Source organism: Dromiciops gliroides, chromosome 2 (genome assembly GCF_019393635.1).
Source record: "Dromiciops gliroides isolate mDroGli1 chromosome 2, mDroGli1.pri, whole genome shotgun sequence".
NCBI classification, from domain to species: Eukaryota; Metazoa; Chordata; class Mammalia; order Microbiotheria; family Microbiotheriidae; genus Dromiciops; species Dromiciops gliroides.
Window position 1 is genome coordinate 448,949,875 of NC_057862.1, and position 20,595 is coordinate 448,970,469.

General features: G+C 39.4%; 1 protein-coding gene across 1 annotated transcript; it reads left to right on the top strand.

Moving 5' to 3' along the window:
• Positions 1-5,483: 5,483 nt before the first annotated feature.
• On the top strand, positions 5,484-11,604 carry ANKRD60 (ankyrin repeat domain 60). Its single transcript, XM_043980823.1, has 4 exons — positions 5,484-5,763; positions 8,194-8,324; positions 9,085-9,250; positions 11,336-11,604. The coding sequence occupies exons 1-4, from the start codon at positions 5,484-5,486 to the stop codon at positions 11,602-11,604; spliced, it is 846 nt and encodes a 281-aa protein (XP_043836758.1).
• Positions 11,605-20,595: the final 8,991 nt, after the last annotated feature.

The window sequence follows — 20,595 nt, forward strand, 5'->3', positions numbered from 1 at the left end:
CAAATCCGGCCTCAGACACTTAACACTTACTAGCTGTGTGACCCTTGGCAAGTCACTTAACCCCAATTGCCTCACTGAAAAAAAAAAAGAAAAGAAATGGTAGTGTTTTAGTTACTGTTCCATTATTCCATGAACAGTTGCCAGTTCTCAAAAAGAGGATAGGGAATGCATGGTGGTATGGTATGCAGGTAACAAGAATATATCAATCAGCAGGCACCAAAATATAGGAAACTCTCACCATATATCATGAGCTCCAGGGCTTCAGGGGAATGGGAGTGCCAGGTCCTAGGGTGGAGATTGGAGCAAAGGAGCATTGGCAAGGAAAATCTTAGATGAAGGACTCTAGATGCAAGAATAGGCAACTAAAATGGATGTAAAGATTGAATGGGGTGGGGGGGGGAGATAGAAAGAGAAAGGGGTGAGGTACAGGAAGGAAAGGGATTGAGATGGAGGGAGCTTTGTTCCAGGCATGGGGATAGGTTGAATTAGTTTGCTTGTCATGGACTATTTGTATATCTATATGTTCTGTATAACACTGTCAACCCTCTCTAGACATTGGGAAACTGGAGGTCATGGGCTAAGAGAAAAGCCTACAGCAATTTAGAAGTATTAGACATAATATTTATATACATACATATAGAAATATATGTTCAAATCTGGCTTCAAACTGATGTTTAAAATCTAAATGGGGGGGGGGGCAGCTAGGTGGTGCAGTGGATAAAGCACTGGCCCTGGATTCAGGAGGACCTGCATTCAAATCTGGCCTCAGACACTTGACACTTACTAGCTGTGTGACCCTGGGCAAGTCACTTAACCCTCATTGCCCCACCCCACCCCCAATCCAAATGTGGATTCTAACCTGCCCCCCCCCAGTTTTGGGGGTGAAACTGGCTAAGATTTACTGATAAATTCAGCAAGAGTTTAGGCTTTTAAGGATTTATTAAAGTGTATTAGAAGTTAGTAAAGAGAGAGAATGGAAAACCCTAGACTAGATCTATTCAGTATAGCCAAAGAGAAACCCTTTCTTTTCCTAGCAGTCCATGTGAAGTCCCCCACCATGCCAAAGTCCTGGATGGAAAGGGGGACCCTTCTTTTCTCCATCTGGTGCCACCAAGCCAGTTCCTGAAGAAAAGAGAGAGACCCAGCGAGGCAGCCTCAACTTCCTACTTCCTGTCTCCCTCCCCAAAAGGGAAGGTCCTTCAAGCTGATTGGTTGAGAGTGGTCTCCTGTTGATGGCATTGTCCATACAGCCTCTGCCACTCAGGGCCAGCCAGGCATGGTCTGGATTTTATCAGTCAGTCAGTTTCTCAGTCTCACCCAATTCAGTCAATTCTAAATCAAACTTAAGGTGGGGCCCCTGGGTGTCTGCCAAATCCCACTATTTTATCACAAGACACTTACTAGCTATAGGACTCTAGACAAAGTGTTTAACTCTGTTTGCCTCTTTCCTCATCTGTAAAATGAGCTGGGAGAGAAAATAGCAAACCAGTACAATATCTTTGCCAATAAAACCCCAAATGGGGTCATGAAAGAGTCAGACACAACTGAGATGAATGGACAACAATAGCAATATATATATATATATATATATATATATATATATATATATGGAGAAATAAAATGGCACTAAGACTTTTGAGACAACTTGTATACCAATATTGATTTCACTATGTCTCTCATACACACATATCAATAACAGTAACAATGTATCATATGTATATATATATCTGACATACAGTCACTGTCAGATAAATATATAAATATGTGTACATATATAAATATGTATTATTAATAGTAATAATGGTGATTATATCTGTATGTGTATATATGTGTGTGTATGTGTAAAAAATTGAGAGAGATGCATATATATAGTGAGAAGATCAATATTGTTATACAGGTTGTCCCAAAAGTTTAGTGCCGTTTTAAGATTAAAATAGCACAAAGACTTTTAAGACACCCAGTATAATTCAGTTCTGTCATGGGGTGCAGAGCACCCCAGAAGTTCTCTGGGGCACATCAAGGAATCTTCTTGAGAAACTAAACCAGAGGACAGATAATGCCTAGAGAGATAAGTGGAACCAAATCGGACTGAGCTAGCTTCGGATTCCCACCTTTCATTCTGGTGTCCCTTACCCTGGGGAGATAAATTTGGGTGTGGCTGCAGCCTTTGTGTCCTGAAGCGGGATCCATAGCCACCCCTCATCCAATTCCTCTAGTCACTACCAGTGGGGGATGGTCCTCTACTCCTCACCCAATTCCCCCAGCTACCACCAGTGGGGGATGGTCCTCCCTTACTAAAGGAACGTTCCACAGTCAAATGGTGACCCCTCCCCCCATCAGTCTTCTATAAAAGTACCTACCCTCTCCTGCTCAGGGAGATTTGGTACCTCTGAGCCACGTGCTTTGTGCCTATCTCCCCATGAGAAGTCCAAGGATTTCTGTCATGGTTTCCCTCCCTCCACCTTTCCCTTCTCTTGCTCCTAAATAAACTACCACCTTATTCTAACTTTTGTGTGCAAGAGGGTGTAATTCTTTAAAGAGGAATTCCTAAGAACCCCAACCCCTAACAAACCCATACCCCATTCCCCCCATTACAGTTCCTTCAGAAGTATTTCAACATTTATTGGATTATTTAATGATATAGTCAGTGGTTATTAATGGTATAACATTTATTTGACTCTTATCACCAAGCCATAATTGGTTGGTTGGTTGTCCTTCATTCTTGAAGAGGCCCAAGATGACATCGCTATATTAGAGTTAAGTTACAGTGTGTCCAACTCTGGCTGAGAAGACCAATACAAGCTTGGAATGCTCTACCATAGATCAGGCACAAATAGTCCAAACAAACATTTGGGGTGGAGTCTAAATTTGCACATCTTGAGTTTCTTTTGAGCTACTTCAATTTCTGCTTTGCTCACAGAGCACAGCACATTTTTTGGTGTGGGCACACTATGCTGGGTGGTCTTGTGCCAGTGTCTCCCATGTTATGCCATCAATTCCAAAGTTCTTAAGAGAGAACTTGAGATTGTCCCTGTATCGATTCTTTTTTTTTTTTTTTGCAGGGCAATGAGGGTTAAGTGACTTGCCCAGGGTCACACAGCTAGTAAGTGTCAAGTGTCTGAGGCCGGATTTGAGCTCAGGTACTCCCGAATCCAGGGCCGGTGCTTTACCACTGCGCCATCTAGCTGCCCCCCCTGTATCGATTCTTCTGACCACTATGTGAGCACTTGTGTTCTGTGAATTCTTTGTAAAATAGTCTTTTAGGCAAGTTTACATTTGGCATATGAACAACATGGCCAGATCGTCAAAGTTGCATTTCATCAGCAGGATGATTTTCTCTAAGAAGGCAGGATTTGGGGGCAGCTAGGTGGTGCAGTGGATAAAGCACCGGCCCTGGATTCGGGAGGACCCGAGTTCAAATCCAACCTCAGACACTTGACACTTACTAGCTGTGTGACCCTGGGCAAGTCACTTAAGCCTCATTGCCCTGCCCTCCCCCCCCCAAAAAAAAAGAAAAAAAGGGCAGCATTTAACTCCATCAAAAGTAAAGTACAAGGGGCAGCTAAGTGGTGCAGTGGATAGAGCATCGGCCCTGGATTCAGGAGGATCTGAGTTCAAATCTGGATCAGACACTTCATAATTACTAGCTGTGTGACCCTGGGCAAGTCACTTAACCCCAACTGCCTCACCAAAAAAAAAAAAAGTAAAGTACAAGGGAAGCTTAGAGAGATCTAGGGTTCTTGACTCAGGAAGAAGGCAGATGAAATTTAATTTTACACTGATAGCAACAATCCAAAGTGCTTTTATGATGCCCTGAAGGCTATTTATGGACCAAAGATGATGTATGGTGCATCTCACCTACTCAGTGCTGATGCAGCCACATTGATTAATGATAAGGACATGATCCTGAAGAAATGGGTTGAACACTTCCATAGTGTTCTCAACAGACCATTATCAATCAATGCTGAAGCCATTGACTGTACAGGTCAATCCTTCTCTAACCAAACTTCCAAATGAAGAGGTTTTGAATGCCATTAAACTCCTCTCTTGTAGCAAAGTACCTGGTACTGCACTATTCCAGCTGAGATTTATAAGGTAGGGTCCAATGCTCATACAAAAGCTAACCGAAATGTTTTGGGGTTATATGGCAAGAAGAGGTTATCCCCCAGGAGTTCAAGGATGCCTCCAATGTCCATCTTTATAAAGGTAAAGGAAATAGATTGCCCTGTGACAATCACAAGGGATTTTCTCTCTTAGTCATTGCTGGCAAGATTCTTGCCAGAGTCCACCTTAATAAGTTGATCTTTCACCTGGAAGACAGCCATGTACCTGAGAGCCAGTGTGGCTTCAGAAAGGGAAATATGGTGTTTGCTGCCTGACAAAGCATAACCAAGGGGGAAGGGGGAACAGGCATAGGCTTGAAGTATTTTGTATTTCTCCTTTGCAGCATGGGTTGTCATGGCAAAAAAATCCATCTTCCTTAGCCCTCTGGGTATGAGCCTATACAAGGAGCTCAGAGAGGGCCTTCTGAGCTCAGTGGACCCTGAGCCATATACATAGCCTTTCAAAGTCTCTATCACCTTCCTGTTGGAAGGGACCATCAGAGGCCTCCAGTGGAGGAAAACCGTGCTGCCCCTACAAACATCCTGACCTTCTAAAGGAAGGATCAGCAGTCAACCCAAGTCCTGATGCCAGTTATCTGGGTGACCTTAGGCAAGTTCCCTGTCTGGGACTCAGTTTTCCAGACTTTGGGGACACCTATATCAATAGTGATCTTCTCACTATATGCATATACATGCTAGGAATGTGTGCTCATGACCCAAAGGTCACCTAAGTGGGCAAAGGCTTATTCCAGTCAGCCGGTGATGGATTTTATTTTGGCCACAGCAACTCAAAACACTATGGTGTGGAGCAAGCATTCACACTTGATTACATCAATTCTACAAACATTTTAGAGCTGAGGATTCTAAGACAAAAAGGACAATGCCTGCCCTCCAGGGGCATACATGGGTGGGAAGTTGGGAATTGTTCTGAAGAATGTTGATGATGTTAATATGGAGCTGGATATGGAGATGGTGTGGATCTTAGTTCTACGCTCCCACGTGGTTCTGGGTTTGGCTATAGCAGTGGATAGGCCGGTCTCCCGAGTTCCGGGCTCCTACCTCTCTCCTGTCCCTCTTCTCCTCCCCCCCTCCCGTCTGCCGCCCCCCCCCTCCCCCCGCCTCCGCAGACGTGTGCCCCAGTGTTCAACTCACAAGGCCCCAAAAGGGAGCCGGCTCCTGTTACTGGTAGCAACGCGGGCGGTGCCTGCAGTATTTGGTCCTGCGCAGGCGCGGCGGGCCCCAGTGTAGGCTGAGGCTGAGGCCCAGGCTCGGGGTGGGGGTGGGGGTTGGGGTCGGGGTCGAGGGTCCGGGGGTCGGGGGTCGGGGTGGGGGTGGGGCTGCCGCGGCGGGCGATAGCTGCGGCTGCGCTTGAGCGCTGGGATGCTGGCTCAGAGGTCGCTGACCATGCCGTTCTCTCCAACGCCCCCTCGACGCCTCGGGCTGCGGCACTCGTCCTGGAGGCCGATAAGGTCTTCCCACAGCAGGTCGCCCAATTTCCTCAGTAAGCCGTTCTATCTGCGCGTGCGGCTGGAGGAGACTGGAGAGATATACCGGTTGTCCAGCTGCTACGGCGACACCACCGTGCGGGAGCTGAAGGAGGCGTTAGATCTGATGGCCGGGATTCCCTTGCACTTCCAGCGCCTCTTGTACCTGGACCAAGGTGGCGCCTCGCGTGCGGCCCGCCCAGGACCCGACCCTTCTGGGCTTGCGCCCCGTATCTCCCCTGCCAGCGTTCCCAGCTGTCCTCTTCTGCTTAGGACCAGGACCCCAGAGCCTCCTCCCCTCGCCCGAGGCCAGGACCTCCAAACCCCAGTCTCGGTGCTTTGCTGGACCCTGAGCCCCAGATCCCACCGTCACTCTTCCTAGCCTATGGGACCCCATCCCCACTCTTCTCCTGTTTAGAGTCTAGACCCCAGATCCCCCTTTTGGGGTTCAGCACCTCAAATGCCTGATCAGATCTCACAACCCTGTTTTAAGTTCAGGATACCAAATAGCATGATCAGGCTTCCTTCAACCTAAGTGCCTCAAATAAATTTGGGGGGCCCATGATTTTCTCCTTTTGCTGTTGCCAGAATTCTAGAAATCTGGGGGCATGATCCATCTTCTTCTCTCCACTGTCATTGAAACTGGAAGTATGAAAGTTTAAAAAAAAAAAAGTCTTTGGGCTCTAAACTAGGCCAAGGAAATGTGAAGAGCTGATTTTTGCAGGGATGGGAACATAATGGATGAGCTGCAAAGTGGTCTTGCCAAATGTTACTTCATTTTTATTATTTTTATTTTGATGCAGACCTTTTCCTCTTTTAGCCACTGAACTAAATTGAAAAGTTTTTAAGACACCCTATAGGAGAAATTTTAGTTTTATATTTGAAAACCACTGGAATCTATTTTGATTTACTTTTTTTTTTTTTTTTTTTTTGCTTTGTAACTTATTTTCCATTAAGGTGGTATTCTGATTCCTCATCTTGGTGTGGAGGTGATCCTAGGAGCTCAAGAACTTTGGTAGAAGTCCCTACAGGTCCTACCTAGGTGGAAAAGTTTCTAGCACTGCACCAGCTTGGAATGTATAGCTGTAATCTAAGCAGTCACATGTTTATAAAACTCAAAAAACTATGGCAGGGAGGAAGCATTTACACTTGAAGTAGTCAATGCAACAAACATTTAAGTGCAGGGGATACATCAACATCAAAGGAAAATTTCTGCCCTCAAGGACCTTGCTTGGTTGGGTGGTAGGGTGGGTAGGGAAGTAATACTCTTGGATCCTTTGAAGGATGTTGATAATTCTAATATGGAGACAAAATGGCTTAGTGATAAAAGTACCAGACTTTGAAAACGGAAGGCCCAGGTTTGAATCTAGGCTCAGCCACTTACTAATTTTGACTATGTTGTTATGGACAAGGCACTTAACCTCTTTGATTCTCAGTCTTCTCAGCTATAAAAGAAAAGAAAGGCATAATAATGCTTGAACGACTTATTTCACAGGATTGTTGTGTGGAAAATTCTTTGTAAACATAGTAAAGTATCAAAATATTTTAAAGATGGTTTAAAAAATGTTAGCAGTTGTTATTTGTACCTTTTCCCCCTTTAGGGGAACATTAAGCAGCTTTAATATATATATATTTTTAGAGTTGTGAAGCCATAGGATCTTCATTCAGTTTCATGATTTGACACTATAAACAGGACCCTAATTAATGAGTCTGCCAATTCCCTGTTTAGGTACATCAGTCCAAGGTTCTGGCAACATATTCTGTAGATATAGTTTTCATTTGTACAATATTGCCCTGAATCTCATTCTTCTCATTTGGAATTTATGATAATTGTATCTGTATTGGATTAATGTTTACTTTTGTGCTCCTTATGAAAAAGTAGTTTAATACTAAAAACAAGAACACAGGGACATAGTTGAGAGCATTTAATAAAAGTTACTCTTACATAGAAAGCAACAGTTCAAGTTATTAGTTCATAGAAGCCTTCCCCAAATGCTGCTAAAGTCCAAACTATATAATAAAGAAAAGCTGTTCTAACATCTACACATATAATCTAATGTCCATTTACATATTTAAACTCTGGCAAATGCCTAAATTAGTCACTCACATATTATTATATTTGGGTTGGACTGTGTGAGCATTCCATTAATATGCTAACATTTTTGAAAGATATGGCATTGTTATCGCATTAGTAGCTAATAAATAACATGAATCAAGTTTATAAGTTTATATTATGTATACTATAATGTATAACAATACAATTTTATAAGCAAATTTTATTCTAACATACCTTTAAATTTACTTTCAAAGGAATCACTTCATATGTTAATTTTACTAACTCCTGCATCTTTTCATAGTATGGTTGAAGATTTTTATTTTAAAATTGTCAACTATCTTTTGTTATTGATTTATGAGCCAAATTACATTTTTAAAAGGCTGTAACTACAATAAAGCTGATTTGTACATATTCATAAAATAAGTTTTGTTTACAAAATTCAAAACAAGGTTTTTTTTTTTAAGAACAAATATCAGATAATCTCTTTCAGTAGCCCCGTATGATAATTTATGTCTAATACCTTATTCTTTTGTGGGGGAATTTCCTGTAGGAATTTTGATGGATGATTCCACATTAGGGTTCCATGATATTGTTCCTGGTGGAATTATTTCAATGTATATTTGGCATCAGGATGGATGGCAAGAACTTGTTTTGGCTGCTGTGGAAGGGGACATTAGTAAGGTGTTTTCATGCTTCTTTAAATGAATATTATTCCTTATGAAGCAAATATAAATCTTAGAGAAGTATATTCAGAAGGTTTTCCCCTTAAATGTTTACATAAAGATTAAATACAGAAGAATTAGTTTTCCTTGCTTCTTAAGTGCTTAATAGTATTTCTGTTCAATCTCTTAATTTGAACAGTTTTCTCTTGATTACCCAACAAGTTTTCTACAATCTTTCTCAAAACAGATCAGTATTTCCTAACAATTTACATAGTATTATACAAATTGAGTCAACTAGGTGACAGAGGGGATAAAGAACTGGGCCTAGCATCAGGAAAACCTGAGTTAAAATCCAGCCTCAGACACTAGCTGTGTGATCTTGGGCAAGTCATTTAACCACTTTTTGCCTCTTATGTTTCTTAAGTTTCCTCAACAGTAAAATGAGGATAATAATAGCACCTACCTGCTAGACATGTTGTAAGGATCAAACGAGATAATATTTGTAAAGCACCTGGCACATAGTAGATGCTATTTAAATAATAGCTACTGTATTATTATCATTTTTAGTGCCACTTATCCTTTTTGAGTATTTTCCAAGCTTTCATTTAAAAATGGGCATTATACATATTTATCTCCATTATGAGTCTTGTTTTCTTCTGAAACTACTGGAGAGATGATTGAACATCTCCCCTAATAAATTATATCTGAACTATTTATTGAGTATTCTTAGGTTTTTGTATAACTTACTTATTACATGGTAATTCCATTTTTCTTGCCAGCTGTCTTGTCTAGGTGTTACTGAAGACTCTCTATACAGAACTCCACATTCTATACGTTTAAGAACAGAGAAATATAAAGAATGGATAGCTGACAGAGCTTTTGTGGCTTTGTATATCGCAACACATAGAGGCCATTTTGAAGTTGTACGTTTTCTCCTAGAAAATGGTAATATCAATACCTCATAGTTTATAATTTACCTTGTTTAATTCTTATTGTATGCATAAGACTTTTGAGGAGGGGAAATAAACATTAAGTGTCTACTATTTGTCATGCACTGTGCTAAGCACTTTTCAGGTATCTCCTTTCATCCTCACAGTAACTCTTCTTGGCAAAGACATTGGAATGGTTTGTCATTTCCTTCTCCACCTCATTTTACAGATGAGGAAACTGAGGCAAACAGGATTAAGTGATTTGTCCTGGGTCACAGCTAGTAAACGAGGTACAATTTGAATGAATCTTCCTTACTCCAGTCCCAGTATTCTATCAACTGTGCCACATAACTGCCTCAGGATCTTGGCTTCAGAAGACCTTAATTGGATCCCTGCCTCTGACAATAACTTCTCAATCCTGGACAAATTACACTCTGAGTTCCTATTTTGCCATCTGTAAAATGGGGCTAATAATGCTCGTACTACCTGTGTTGGGGGATAATGAGGAAAAAAGCACTTTGTTAAATCTAAAGTGCCATATAGGTAAGAGTTATAATTAATAAAAATGAGTGTGATGGGCAGGGGATAAAAGAGATTTGGAATAAGGACCAGGGTTTCAATCCTATGAGTGATTTTCAGCAAACCACTTCCCATTCTTGGCTCCAATTTTCTCATTTGTAAATTGAGAGTTTAAACTTGATGATTTCAAAGATACCTCCTACTTCTAAATTCTGTGAACCTGTGAGCAGAGGATGATCCTGTTTTCCATCTACTTATAACTTTGTAGACTCCCACAACATCAAACCCTTTTGTACACATTACCATTCTAGACTTTTTACATTTTAAGATAAAAAAGGTATTTTTCATAACCCAGAAGATTTTGATACATTTGAAATTTTGGTCATATCTTACTTAAGTGGAATTTTCACAGTTCCTTCACTGTGAAACTGACAAACTCATGGAAAATATTCTGGCTAACAAATTATTATTTTCTTTTTCTTTTTTTTTTTTTTGCTGAGAAAGATTACTGGTTGACACCAGAATTATAAGAATCTATATAGAACTTTTAACCCAATTACTGAACAAAACTGAATGCAAATGTGTGCCTGCTTTATTGTGAGCATTAAGTTTTAAAGCATTTAATCTAACATTTACTGACTACCCCATTCTCCCTGTCACCTTCCCCATATTCATCTCAGCATCTAGTATAGTACCTTATATAGAGAAGACTTAAATTGAATAGAATTCTGTGTAATTGGAACTTTGTTGTTCAGTTCAGTCTTGTTTGACTCTTTGTGACCCTATGGATCGTACTGTCCATGGGGTTTTCTTGGCAAAGATACTGGCATGGTTTGCCTTCTCCAATATATTAAGGCAAACAGAGGTTAAGTGATTTGCCCAGCCTCACACAGCTATTAAGTTCTGAGGCTGAATTTGAACTCAGGTCTTCCTGACTTCAAGCCCAATGCTGTATCCACTGAGTCACTTAGCTACCTCCTTGTTACTCATTAAACCCTTATTATATGTCCATCCCATTGGAAGTGAGAATATAAAGCAGCAGGTCTATGACTTCTATGTGTTGGCCCCTGTCTATAAGGAATTCACCATTTTATTAAGAAATATATTAATCAGTGGGGCAGCTAGGTGGCATAATGGATAGAGCACTGGCCCCAAAGTTAGGAGGACCTGACTTCAAATTTGATCTCAGTAACTAACTAGCTTTTGTGACCCTGGACTTGACCCCAATTGCCTTAAATATGTGGGGCTATCTCCAGTAGTCCTGATATATATCTCTTGCCACTGGACCAAGATGGTTCTGGAGGAGAAAGTGAGGCTGGTGACTTTCCACAACCCTATCTCACTTAAATCCAATTCACTGCAAGTGATGCCATCACCTCTGGAAGTCATGGTCCTCTTCAAGAATGAAGGACAAACAATAACAACAACAACATATTCATTTGTGTTGTAGTTTTGCTGTCTTAAAAGAATTTGAGTACTACTCCAGAATGTATCACTGAATGTGCTATTCTGCAAGCTGGATAAAAAACAAAAAGAAGAAAAAAACACCCCTCCCCCCAGTATGGCCTCTTTATTTTTGCAGGTGCAAGTTGTCTGGCCAAAACACCAGTGGGTAGAACTGCTCTTCATGTTGCTGCAGCCATGGGACACGTCGACTGTATAAATCTACTTCTTGATTATGGGGCACTTTTAAATGAGAAGGACTTACATGGGGAAACACCAGCAGAAATAGCACGCCGCCTGAAGCGTAAGCAGAGCATCCAGGCATTCTGCATGTATCAGATGAAGTTGAGAACAACTTATGGACGCTCCAAATCAAATCATCATCGTTCAGTTCCTCTACTCCACTGAAAAGGGCAATATATATATAAAGTCTCAAGTCTCACTCTAACAGTTTTGAATGCCAGTTGTTTACTTTAGGAAATTTTAAAAGTTCAATCCAAGGTGGTCCCAATGAAAAAGTGGAAAAACTACAAAGACAACTATTGCTAAAGTAGATAGAACTATTTACAGATGAGGAAATTGAGACTGAAAATGGTTGAGGCTTGCCCAAGGTGACCCAGATATTTAGAGGCAAGAGTGGAAAGAATATCACAGATGCAGTCAGGATATCTTATTTTGAACCTCAGCCTTTACATTACTAACAACTTGACCTCCTAGATGAGGGTTTCACCCACTGTGATACTTCTCCCTTAATTTGCTTCAAATGTCAAATTAAGGATAATTTGGCTATGCATAAGGGTATCAGAAGCATGTTGATTGTAGTAGATCATCTTGTGTTCTGTTTAGCTGTAGACTTTCAGAGTTGGAAGAGAAATCAGGCATTATTATTATTATTAATTTTTTTTCAGGGCAATGAGGGTTAAGTGACTTACCCAGGGTCACACAGCTAGTAAGTGTGAAGTGTCTGAGGTCAAATTTGAACTCAGGTCCTCCTGAATCCAGGGTCAGTGCTTTATCCACTGCGCCACCTAGCTGCCCCAGAAATCAGGTATTATTTAGTCCAACTTCTCAGGCATATAGATGCACATAAATGATATATATTCTCTCAGAGCCCCTTGTATTTGTGGGTATTGGATCCTTAGTGTGTTGACCTAAATATTTCATGATGCTGTTTCCATGGTCATCCTATGTGGCTTGGGGGAGGGGTGTAATAAACAATTACTTTATTTCCTTAGGGACACTAGTTAATGGAAGCTGTAGTAGTGTAAAATAACATTATTGCTCTAATTGCTCCAAGAGCATCTATGATCGAGTCTGTTTCTGGCATGACATCCTGGCCAGCTGACATTCTGCTACTTACTAACAACTAATAAAACTCTGAATCTTGCTCACTTTTTGTGCATGGGTTTTTGTGACACTGATAAAAACTGGCCTATCCAGTAGAAACATATATATGATTCTGTGAGATGAGCCCCTAAAATATGGACTTATAGGCTAGGGACTAGGCCTGTGATCCTATTGATTTGGGAGACTCTAATATGAAGAAACTCCATCAACCAATTGAGGTTGTGATCTACAATTTATAGTGTGAGAGTTTAAGTGACTTGTCCAGGGTCTGATAGATAGTATGCAGCAGAGGCAAGATTTAGCCAAAGTAGGCTTGCTTCTGAGGCCAGCTCATTGTAAAATCAAAATCAAACCCCTTCTTTCTAGAACAGATCTAGGGACCTGTCATGTTTTGGCAGAATGTCAGTAGGTAATTCAGGTATGTTCTTGTAACAAAATGTCTCCCAGTATACCAAACATAGTGTATTGAATATACATACAAACTATTTGTTATATAAATGGTAGCCCATAAAACATAAGATTCCTCAGCTAGTTTTGCTGATGTCAGGGGATCCAGGTATTTTATCCTCCAAAAGCTAGCTTTCTGGAAAGGTAGACTTTCCCCTTCATTTCTCCTACAGTATTCCTCTCCTTTCCATTCCCTTCCAGAAGAACATGCCCACTCAGCCATTTAAAGTAGACAAATACTTCAAGATAATCTTAGGAAATAAACTATACAAATTAGGTAAGGTGCAGTTAGAGGCTCCTTACTCAGTTCAGCTTGACACAGATTTATTTACACATAGATTGATTGCTACCCTTATTAATACTCCTTCTCAAACCTGTTCTTGCTTCCCTACTAACCAAGAGAGCTGAGAGAAATAACCCTGGCAACAAACTGGGGTTGTAAGTATCCTTTCTGTCTTGGCCCTAGGTACACCAATCAACTTTATCTTATGGAAGAGAAAATGTGCTGGCATATCTTCAAGAATGAAGTAAAAGTATGGCAGTGCCTGGAGTCCCTGGTGCTTCTGTGTGTTATAATGCCTGGAGCCGTAGATGTTTATTATGAGGTAAGTGGAATTGTCATTCTCACAGAAGGCTGTGGCCTTCTTTCTCCACCTTTCCTCTTCTTCTCCACAGTTGCTCATGCAAGGTCACCCTCCCTTTGCAGGAGGCCTAACATAAATGATCAACCTCATTTATACACATTTCCAACTTGCTCTCCTCTCTCTTGTCCTGTCCTGTAGCTTATAGTCTCAAAGGCCAAAGTAGAAAACCAGTTAACCTTAAAAGAAATTAGCCTCTGCTTAATGAAAGGTAACTGTTTCCTAGGATTTCAAGATGGAAAGAGCTTTAAAATCTAGTCCAAACCCCTTGTTTTGTAGATGAGGTTCTAAGATGCTAAATTAATTACTTAAGATGGACTAAGAAGAATTGGAAATCAAAGGAATGCCCATCAATTGGGGAATGGCTAAACAAATTGTGGTATATGATGGTGATGGAATATTATTGTGCTATAAGAAATGACAAGCAGGATGACTTCAGAAAGGCCCGGAAAGACATGTATGAACTGATATGTAGTGAAGTGAGCAGAACCAAGAGAACATTGTGCACAGAGACATTGTTTGATGAAGAACAGTGTATGACTTGACTATTCACAACAATACAATGATTCAAGACAATCCCAAAGGACTATTGATGAAATGTACTATTCACTTCCAAAGAAAGAACTGATATTGATGGAAGAGACTGAAACATGCTATTTTTCATTTTCTTTCTTTTAATCAAGTTTTCTTGTACAAAATGATAAATATGGTAATGTTTTACATAGTCATAATGTATAACCCATATCTGATTGCTTCCCCTCTCAGGGAGAGGGTAGGGGAGGGAGGGAAGAAGGGATTAAAAATTGGAACCCCAAAGTATAAATAAAAATCTTTATTACATTAAAAAAAGGTTGACTTAATAGAAGCACTAGGATTCAATCCCAAATTTTAGGACTCCAAATCGAATGTTTTCCATTATGCTATATATTTTTTTTAATTTTTAAAATTTTAATTTTTAAGGCAATTGGGGTTAAGTGATTTGCCCAGGGTCACACAGCTAGTTAAGTCTGAGGTCAGATTTGAACTCAGGTCCTCCTGAATCCAGGGCCGGTGCTCTATCTACTGCACCACCTAGCTGCCCTCCATTATGCTATATTGTGTCTACATCCCCACCAAGACAAAGTAGGAATTTTTTCAGGAAATTAAGACAAAGGGTGCAAATACTCAGAGATTAAAGAGTTTAACAGATTCCTATTATCTGAGCCCAACTTTAATGTGTAGACAAAGCTTGCCTTGGTTGGAAAAGCATCTACTTCCCATTTTTTTCCTCATCCCCTCAGCCCTGGTGCATACTTAAGGATGATACTTCAACTAGATAGATTTTAGTTGACACCATTGCCGGTCTGCTGGAATCTTTAGTTCTTTTTCCAGAAAAAACCCTCCTTAGAACATTTTGGCTATCCTACTTTCTCCTACTCCCTGTTTCCCAGTCTTACTTATCTTTGGATGTGGGTCCCCAGGACATCTCATTTGGTTGCAGATTGCAAACAGGCTTGTGCTCCACGTTTATCCTGACCCCATTCAGGTCCTTCCTGATATGCCCCCTAAACATTCTCCTTAGCATTAGGCCACTTTACATTGTGCTAACACATCAGTTCCTTCATCTTTCTGGAGGACTCTAGGACTTCAGGCCTTGGAAATAATCCATTATTTGTCCCTGGTTCTTTCTGATCTATTCAATTTGTCTCAATAATATTCACCCAACAGTTAAGGCTTGCTCTACCTATCCATTAAGCTTGCATTTTTCATTTGTCCTAAGCTCACATAGGATTATAGAAGTAAATGAACCTCAAAGATGATCTAGTCCAACCTTCTTTTATAGATAACGAAACTGAGGCCCAGAGATATAAAATGGCTTTACTGAGGTCACACAGCTAGTGTTTGTATAAGACATAAGACCAGGCCTCATAACATTATAGTGTGACTATGCTATTCTCCAGTTGTACTCAAAGATGCAAACATTTTGTATACTTTAAATGATGAGCTGTATTGAACATCAGTGTACTTCCAAGGCCTAAAAAGCAAAATGAATTTCTAGTAAATATAGAAATAAGGTCTGTCTGAACGGTTGCTTTCTCTTTCATTTAAAGAATAATTTCCCCCCTAAAACATGACAGTGTGTTTATTAAAACACAAAAAAATGCTTAATTTTTTTTTCTCTCTTAGATTTGGAAATATTTTTGACTGAAGAAGAAAGTTCGGTTACTTTGCTGGAGAATGGACATTACTACAATGCATTGTGGAATTTGCAGTCAGTTATTGAAGCTTCCAGCAGAGGGCACTGTGGGATCAGTCAATATTCAGAGAAACTTCGGTTTTTATAAGTGCATTTTAAAAATGCTCTAAGTATCACAGTTTATGTAACATCTTAAACTTCAGAAGGTCTTCATAAGTTAAAGGACTTTTAGGGGGAATATGCTTTTAGTGGTTTCACTAATAATAATTGAAGCTTATGTTTTAAGAAATGCTTTAAGTTTTACAAAATACTTTCCTTATAATCACACTATGAGGTAAATAATACAATATTACTACCCCCATTTTATAGATGAGAAAACTGAAGCTAAGAGAAGTTAAATGAGGTGCCAAGGGTCACCCAGTTAGTGAGTTTGTAACATTATTGATATTTCATTACAAGATTGAGTATTGCTTTTCCTCTTTACACTTTAAGAATGGTAACATTTTTTCGTTTCAAGTTTTAATGTTGTAATATAAGTATTTTTTTTACAAGAGGATGAAAAGCATGTAGTATGAACATAAAAATTCATGTTTTTAGTATAATATGGATGAACATGTAAACATGTATATCAAAAATAAAATGTTTTATCCAATATGTTTTTGCTATTGAAATGCCCCAGGGAGGCTCAAGGTCTGAAGGAACCAGTCCCAGATGCCATGGACACCTGCTTGGATAGCTTTCAAATCTTAAATTTTAAATTTCCAGGCCTCAGGACCTAAAAATGCTTCCCTGTAATTTTCTCCATTAGGACCTCTTTCTTTCTCTCTCCATATCATTTATTAGGTTTAGTTAACTCACTGGATCACTGTATGAGCCACTTAACTTTAATCTACTCCCCCCCCCCCTACATTTCTAGACCTTCCATCCTTCTTGTTTGCTTTTTGTTTTGTGCTTTGTGGGGCAATGAGGGTTAAGTGACTTGCCCAGGGTCACACAGCTAGGAAGTGTCAAGTGTTTGAGGTTGGATTTGAACTCAGGTCCTCCTGAATCCAGGGCCAGTGCTTTATCCACTGTACCATCTAGCTGCCCCACCTTCCAGCCTTCTTGCAAATATAGTCACTTGAAAATATTTGAGAGTGTGGAGGGATCAGTGCAACCCATCCCACCACTCAGAAACAACACAATGTACATGCTTTACTGAGAATGAGTCAAGAGTACCAGAAATATCTTTGGATATTAAAAAAGGTATCTAATTAAGCATATCTTCTTTGGTTTCTGTAACACACATAAATTCTTATTCTATCTGAAAATACTATATTATTTGCTACAAAAACAACAGAATGAAAACATTCTGTTGAGGTTTTTTTTCCTGTCTTTCCAGATAATTTTGCCAAAGACTTTTCTTTCTGTTGTATTAAATTTTTTTCTTCCTTTTCCATTTATTCAATTAAAATATTAAGATCTTTAAGGAAAATGAATATTGCTAGAATTCTGGTAGTTACTTGACAATTAATTTAAAGGCTTTTTTCCTATAGAAGAGTATGTGGTTTATAGAAGAACATGTACATTTATAGAACATATCCCTACACAGAATATATGCATTTGTACAAACATGTATGCTTACGTATCTAACATCTTAAACTTCAGAAGGTCTTCATAAATTATAGGACTTATTCTTAGGGGAAATAAGTTTTCAGTGATTTCACTAATAATAATTGAAGATTATGTTTTAAAAAATGCCTCAAATAAGTACTCATACACATATGTGTAACTATATCTTGATTATAGCCAAAGAGAGGAAAGCTAATACTAGATATAAATTCTGTTTTTTTAAATATGGAAAAGGTCTCTGGGTGAGGGGAGGAATCTGAGACCAATTTCTTTTAAAAGGGGATAAAATCTTTCTCCTTCCTTTAACTGTCATTGATGTTTCATAAACTTTCTCATGTTCAATTTAAAAATAATTCTTATAAAAATTATGTATAAATCAATGAGTCAACAATTATCAAGAATCTGTTCATTTGTGTCCAATTCTCCGTAACCCCATCCCATTTGCGATTGTCTTGGCAAAGACACTGGAGTGGTTTGCTATTTCTTTCTGTAGCTCATTTTACAGATGAGGAAACTGAGACAAACAGGGGTAAGTAACTTGCCTAAGGACACACAAATAGGACAGGTCTGAGGCCAGATTTGAACTTAGGTCTTCCTGGCTTCAGGCCTGGACTTTTATCCACCGTACCACCTGCCTGCCTAGCTTTCATACATTATACTAAAGCCAGGGGAATTCAACTGCCAAAGTGAGACAGTTCCTGTCTTCAAGGAACTAGCATTTTATTTGGGGAGAAGGGTGGATACAACATGTTCACAGAAAGTAAATATATATATATATATATATATATATATATATATATATATATAAATATATAAAGAAATAAACTGTTGAATGAGATACTAACAACTGAGAAAATCTGGAAAGATCTCCTAAAGGTGGCGATTAACTGAGTTTTGGTTATCTATTTTTTTTCGGGGCAATGAGGGTTAAATTACTTGCTCAGGGTCACATAGCTAGTAAGTGTCAAGTGTCCGAAGCCACATTTGAACTCAGGTCCTTCTGAATTCAGGGCCAGTGCTTTATCCACTGTGCTACCTAGCTGCCCCCTTCAACTGAGTTTTGAAGTGAAATATGGGTTCCAAGAGGTAGATAAGAGAAAGGAGAGCATTCTAGGAATGAGGAATTATCTGTGCAAAGGTTTGGAGGGAGGATATGAATTATTGTGCCTGGGGCAGAGGAGAGAGACCAATTTGGCTGGAGAGTGCATGAGAATGTTGTTATTCAGTTGTTTCAGTTATGTATGATTCTTCATGATGCCCCCATTTGGGGTTTTCTCGGCAGAGATACTGGAATGGTTTGCCACTTCTACTCACTTCACAGATGAGGAAACTGAGGCAAACATGGTCAATTGACTTTACCAGGGTCATACAGTCAGCAAGTGTCTGTGGCAGGATTTGATCTCAAGAAGATGAGTCTTCCTGACTATACTCTATCCACTGTACTACCCAGCTGCCTATGTGAGTGAGCATGTATAATTAGCCTAGAAAGATAGGTTGGAGATAGATAAATGCCAAATAAGAGTTTGTATATTAATCTAAAGGCAATAGTGAATCACTGAAACTTATCAAGCCAAGGAATGATACAGTAAAACCTGTGCTTTAGCAATGCTGATTTGGCAGCTGGAGGATGAATTAGGAAGGAGAGAGACTAGATGAAGGGATCCCAATGAGGAGGATATGTAACAGTGCAGATGAAAGTTAATGAAATCCTGGACTAGGGTATTTGTATTATGAGTAGAGAAAAGAGAATGGATGCAAGGAATGTTGAGGTGGTAGAATTAAAAAAAAAACCACTTCTAACTGGCTATGGGAGGTCAATGAAATTGAATAATAGATGATGACTCTTAGGTTGCAAACTTGGGTAGTTGGAAGAATAGTTAGACCTTTGACATAGAGAAAGTAAGAGAACAGAGAGTTTTAGAGGGAAAGTCGATTAGTTCTGACAGATGAGTTGGAAATGCCTATTGGACATCCAAATATATAAATATCAAACAGGGATGTGGAGATACAGGATTGGAACTCAGGAGAGAGATCAAAATTGGATACATAGATTTGGGAGCCAATTGCACAGAGACAATAGATAGTTTAATCCATGAGAGCTGATGAGATGACTTATGAGAAAAAATATAGTGATAATATGCACTTCATAAAATAACATTTTACCATTGAAGGGATACAATTATAATTATTATGGAAAATGGGGCCATCATTTCAGACAGGAACTCAGAGAAGTAACATCAGAAAAGAGGATGATGTTCTCTTGCAGAGTCCTTTTCAGAAAACTTCGAGGGTCATAGACCATACCTGAAGAGCATAAATATCCCATGGATTCTACCCATTTGCACTTACTCATGCAAGTTTTCTCTACCTTTGTAGAAATTTCCCTTGGGTAAATAGTGATTAAAGAGGTCCCACTGTTTAAAAAAAATATCCTTTTGTGTGTGTGTGTGTACTTTTTAAGCTTATCTCCAAATTTGCAATAGGAAATACAATTAAGTGAATAACGATGTATAAGGAACATATCTCAATGTACAACATTACCTTTTGAGGATCTGTGCTCTCATGGGTTAAATGCAAAAAGGAAGCTTTCATTTCCATAGGAAAAGATGTAACTTATGAAAGCAGTCTTAAGATTTGAACAACAGCAGCAACAGTAAAGCTAGCAAAAGGTGCCTCTTGAAATATAATGAAAATCAAGTGATCATTTTTCTTCCCTCCTTGTCAGGAAATTTAAAGAGGATAAGATTCTATCGAATTTCTGTCGGATGGAAACTAGAGTGACGACCTTATCCTCCTTATTGAGCACCAGACATCGATGACTCACTCATTGACACTGAAGGATGTTGTTTGAGCAAAAGGTTTTTTCTTTCTTTCCCTAAATCCTTGGGTTGAGGATGAAGGGAATCTCTCAGTATCCTCTCTTTGTCCAAATTCAAATATAGGGTTCTAGTTTTGACTCTGGCTCTACTGCAAAAAGATATAATTTACATAGTGATGGATATTTTCCCACCAAGTAGTGGTACAGGTGTGGTGGTGATGGGAAGTAGGAAGAAGCAAAACCGTTTTCTGGAAGTTTAGCTTACAGCTTTGAGATCCTTGTGAAAGCTTTCTTTCCAAGTGGAATACTAAAGTCAATGACATTAGCAGCTTAAAGGAAGCAGCCACAATTTTGTGAAT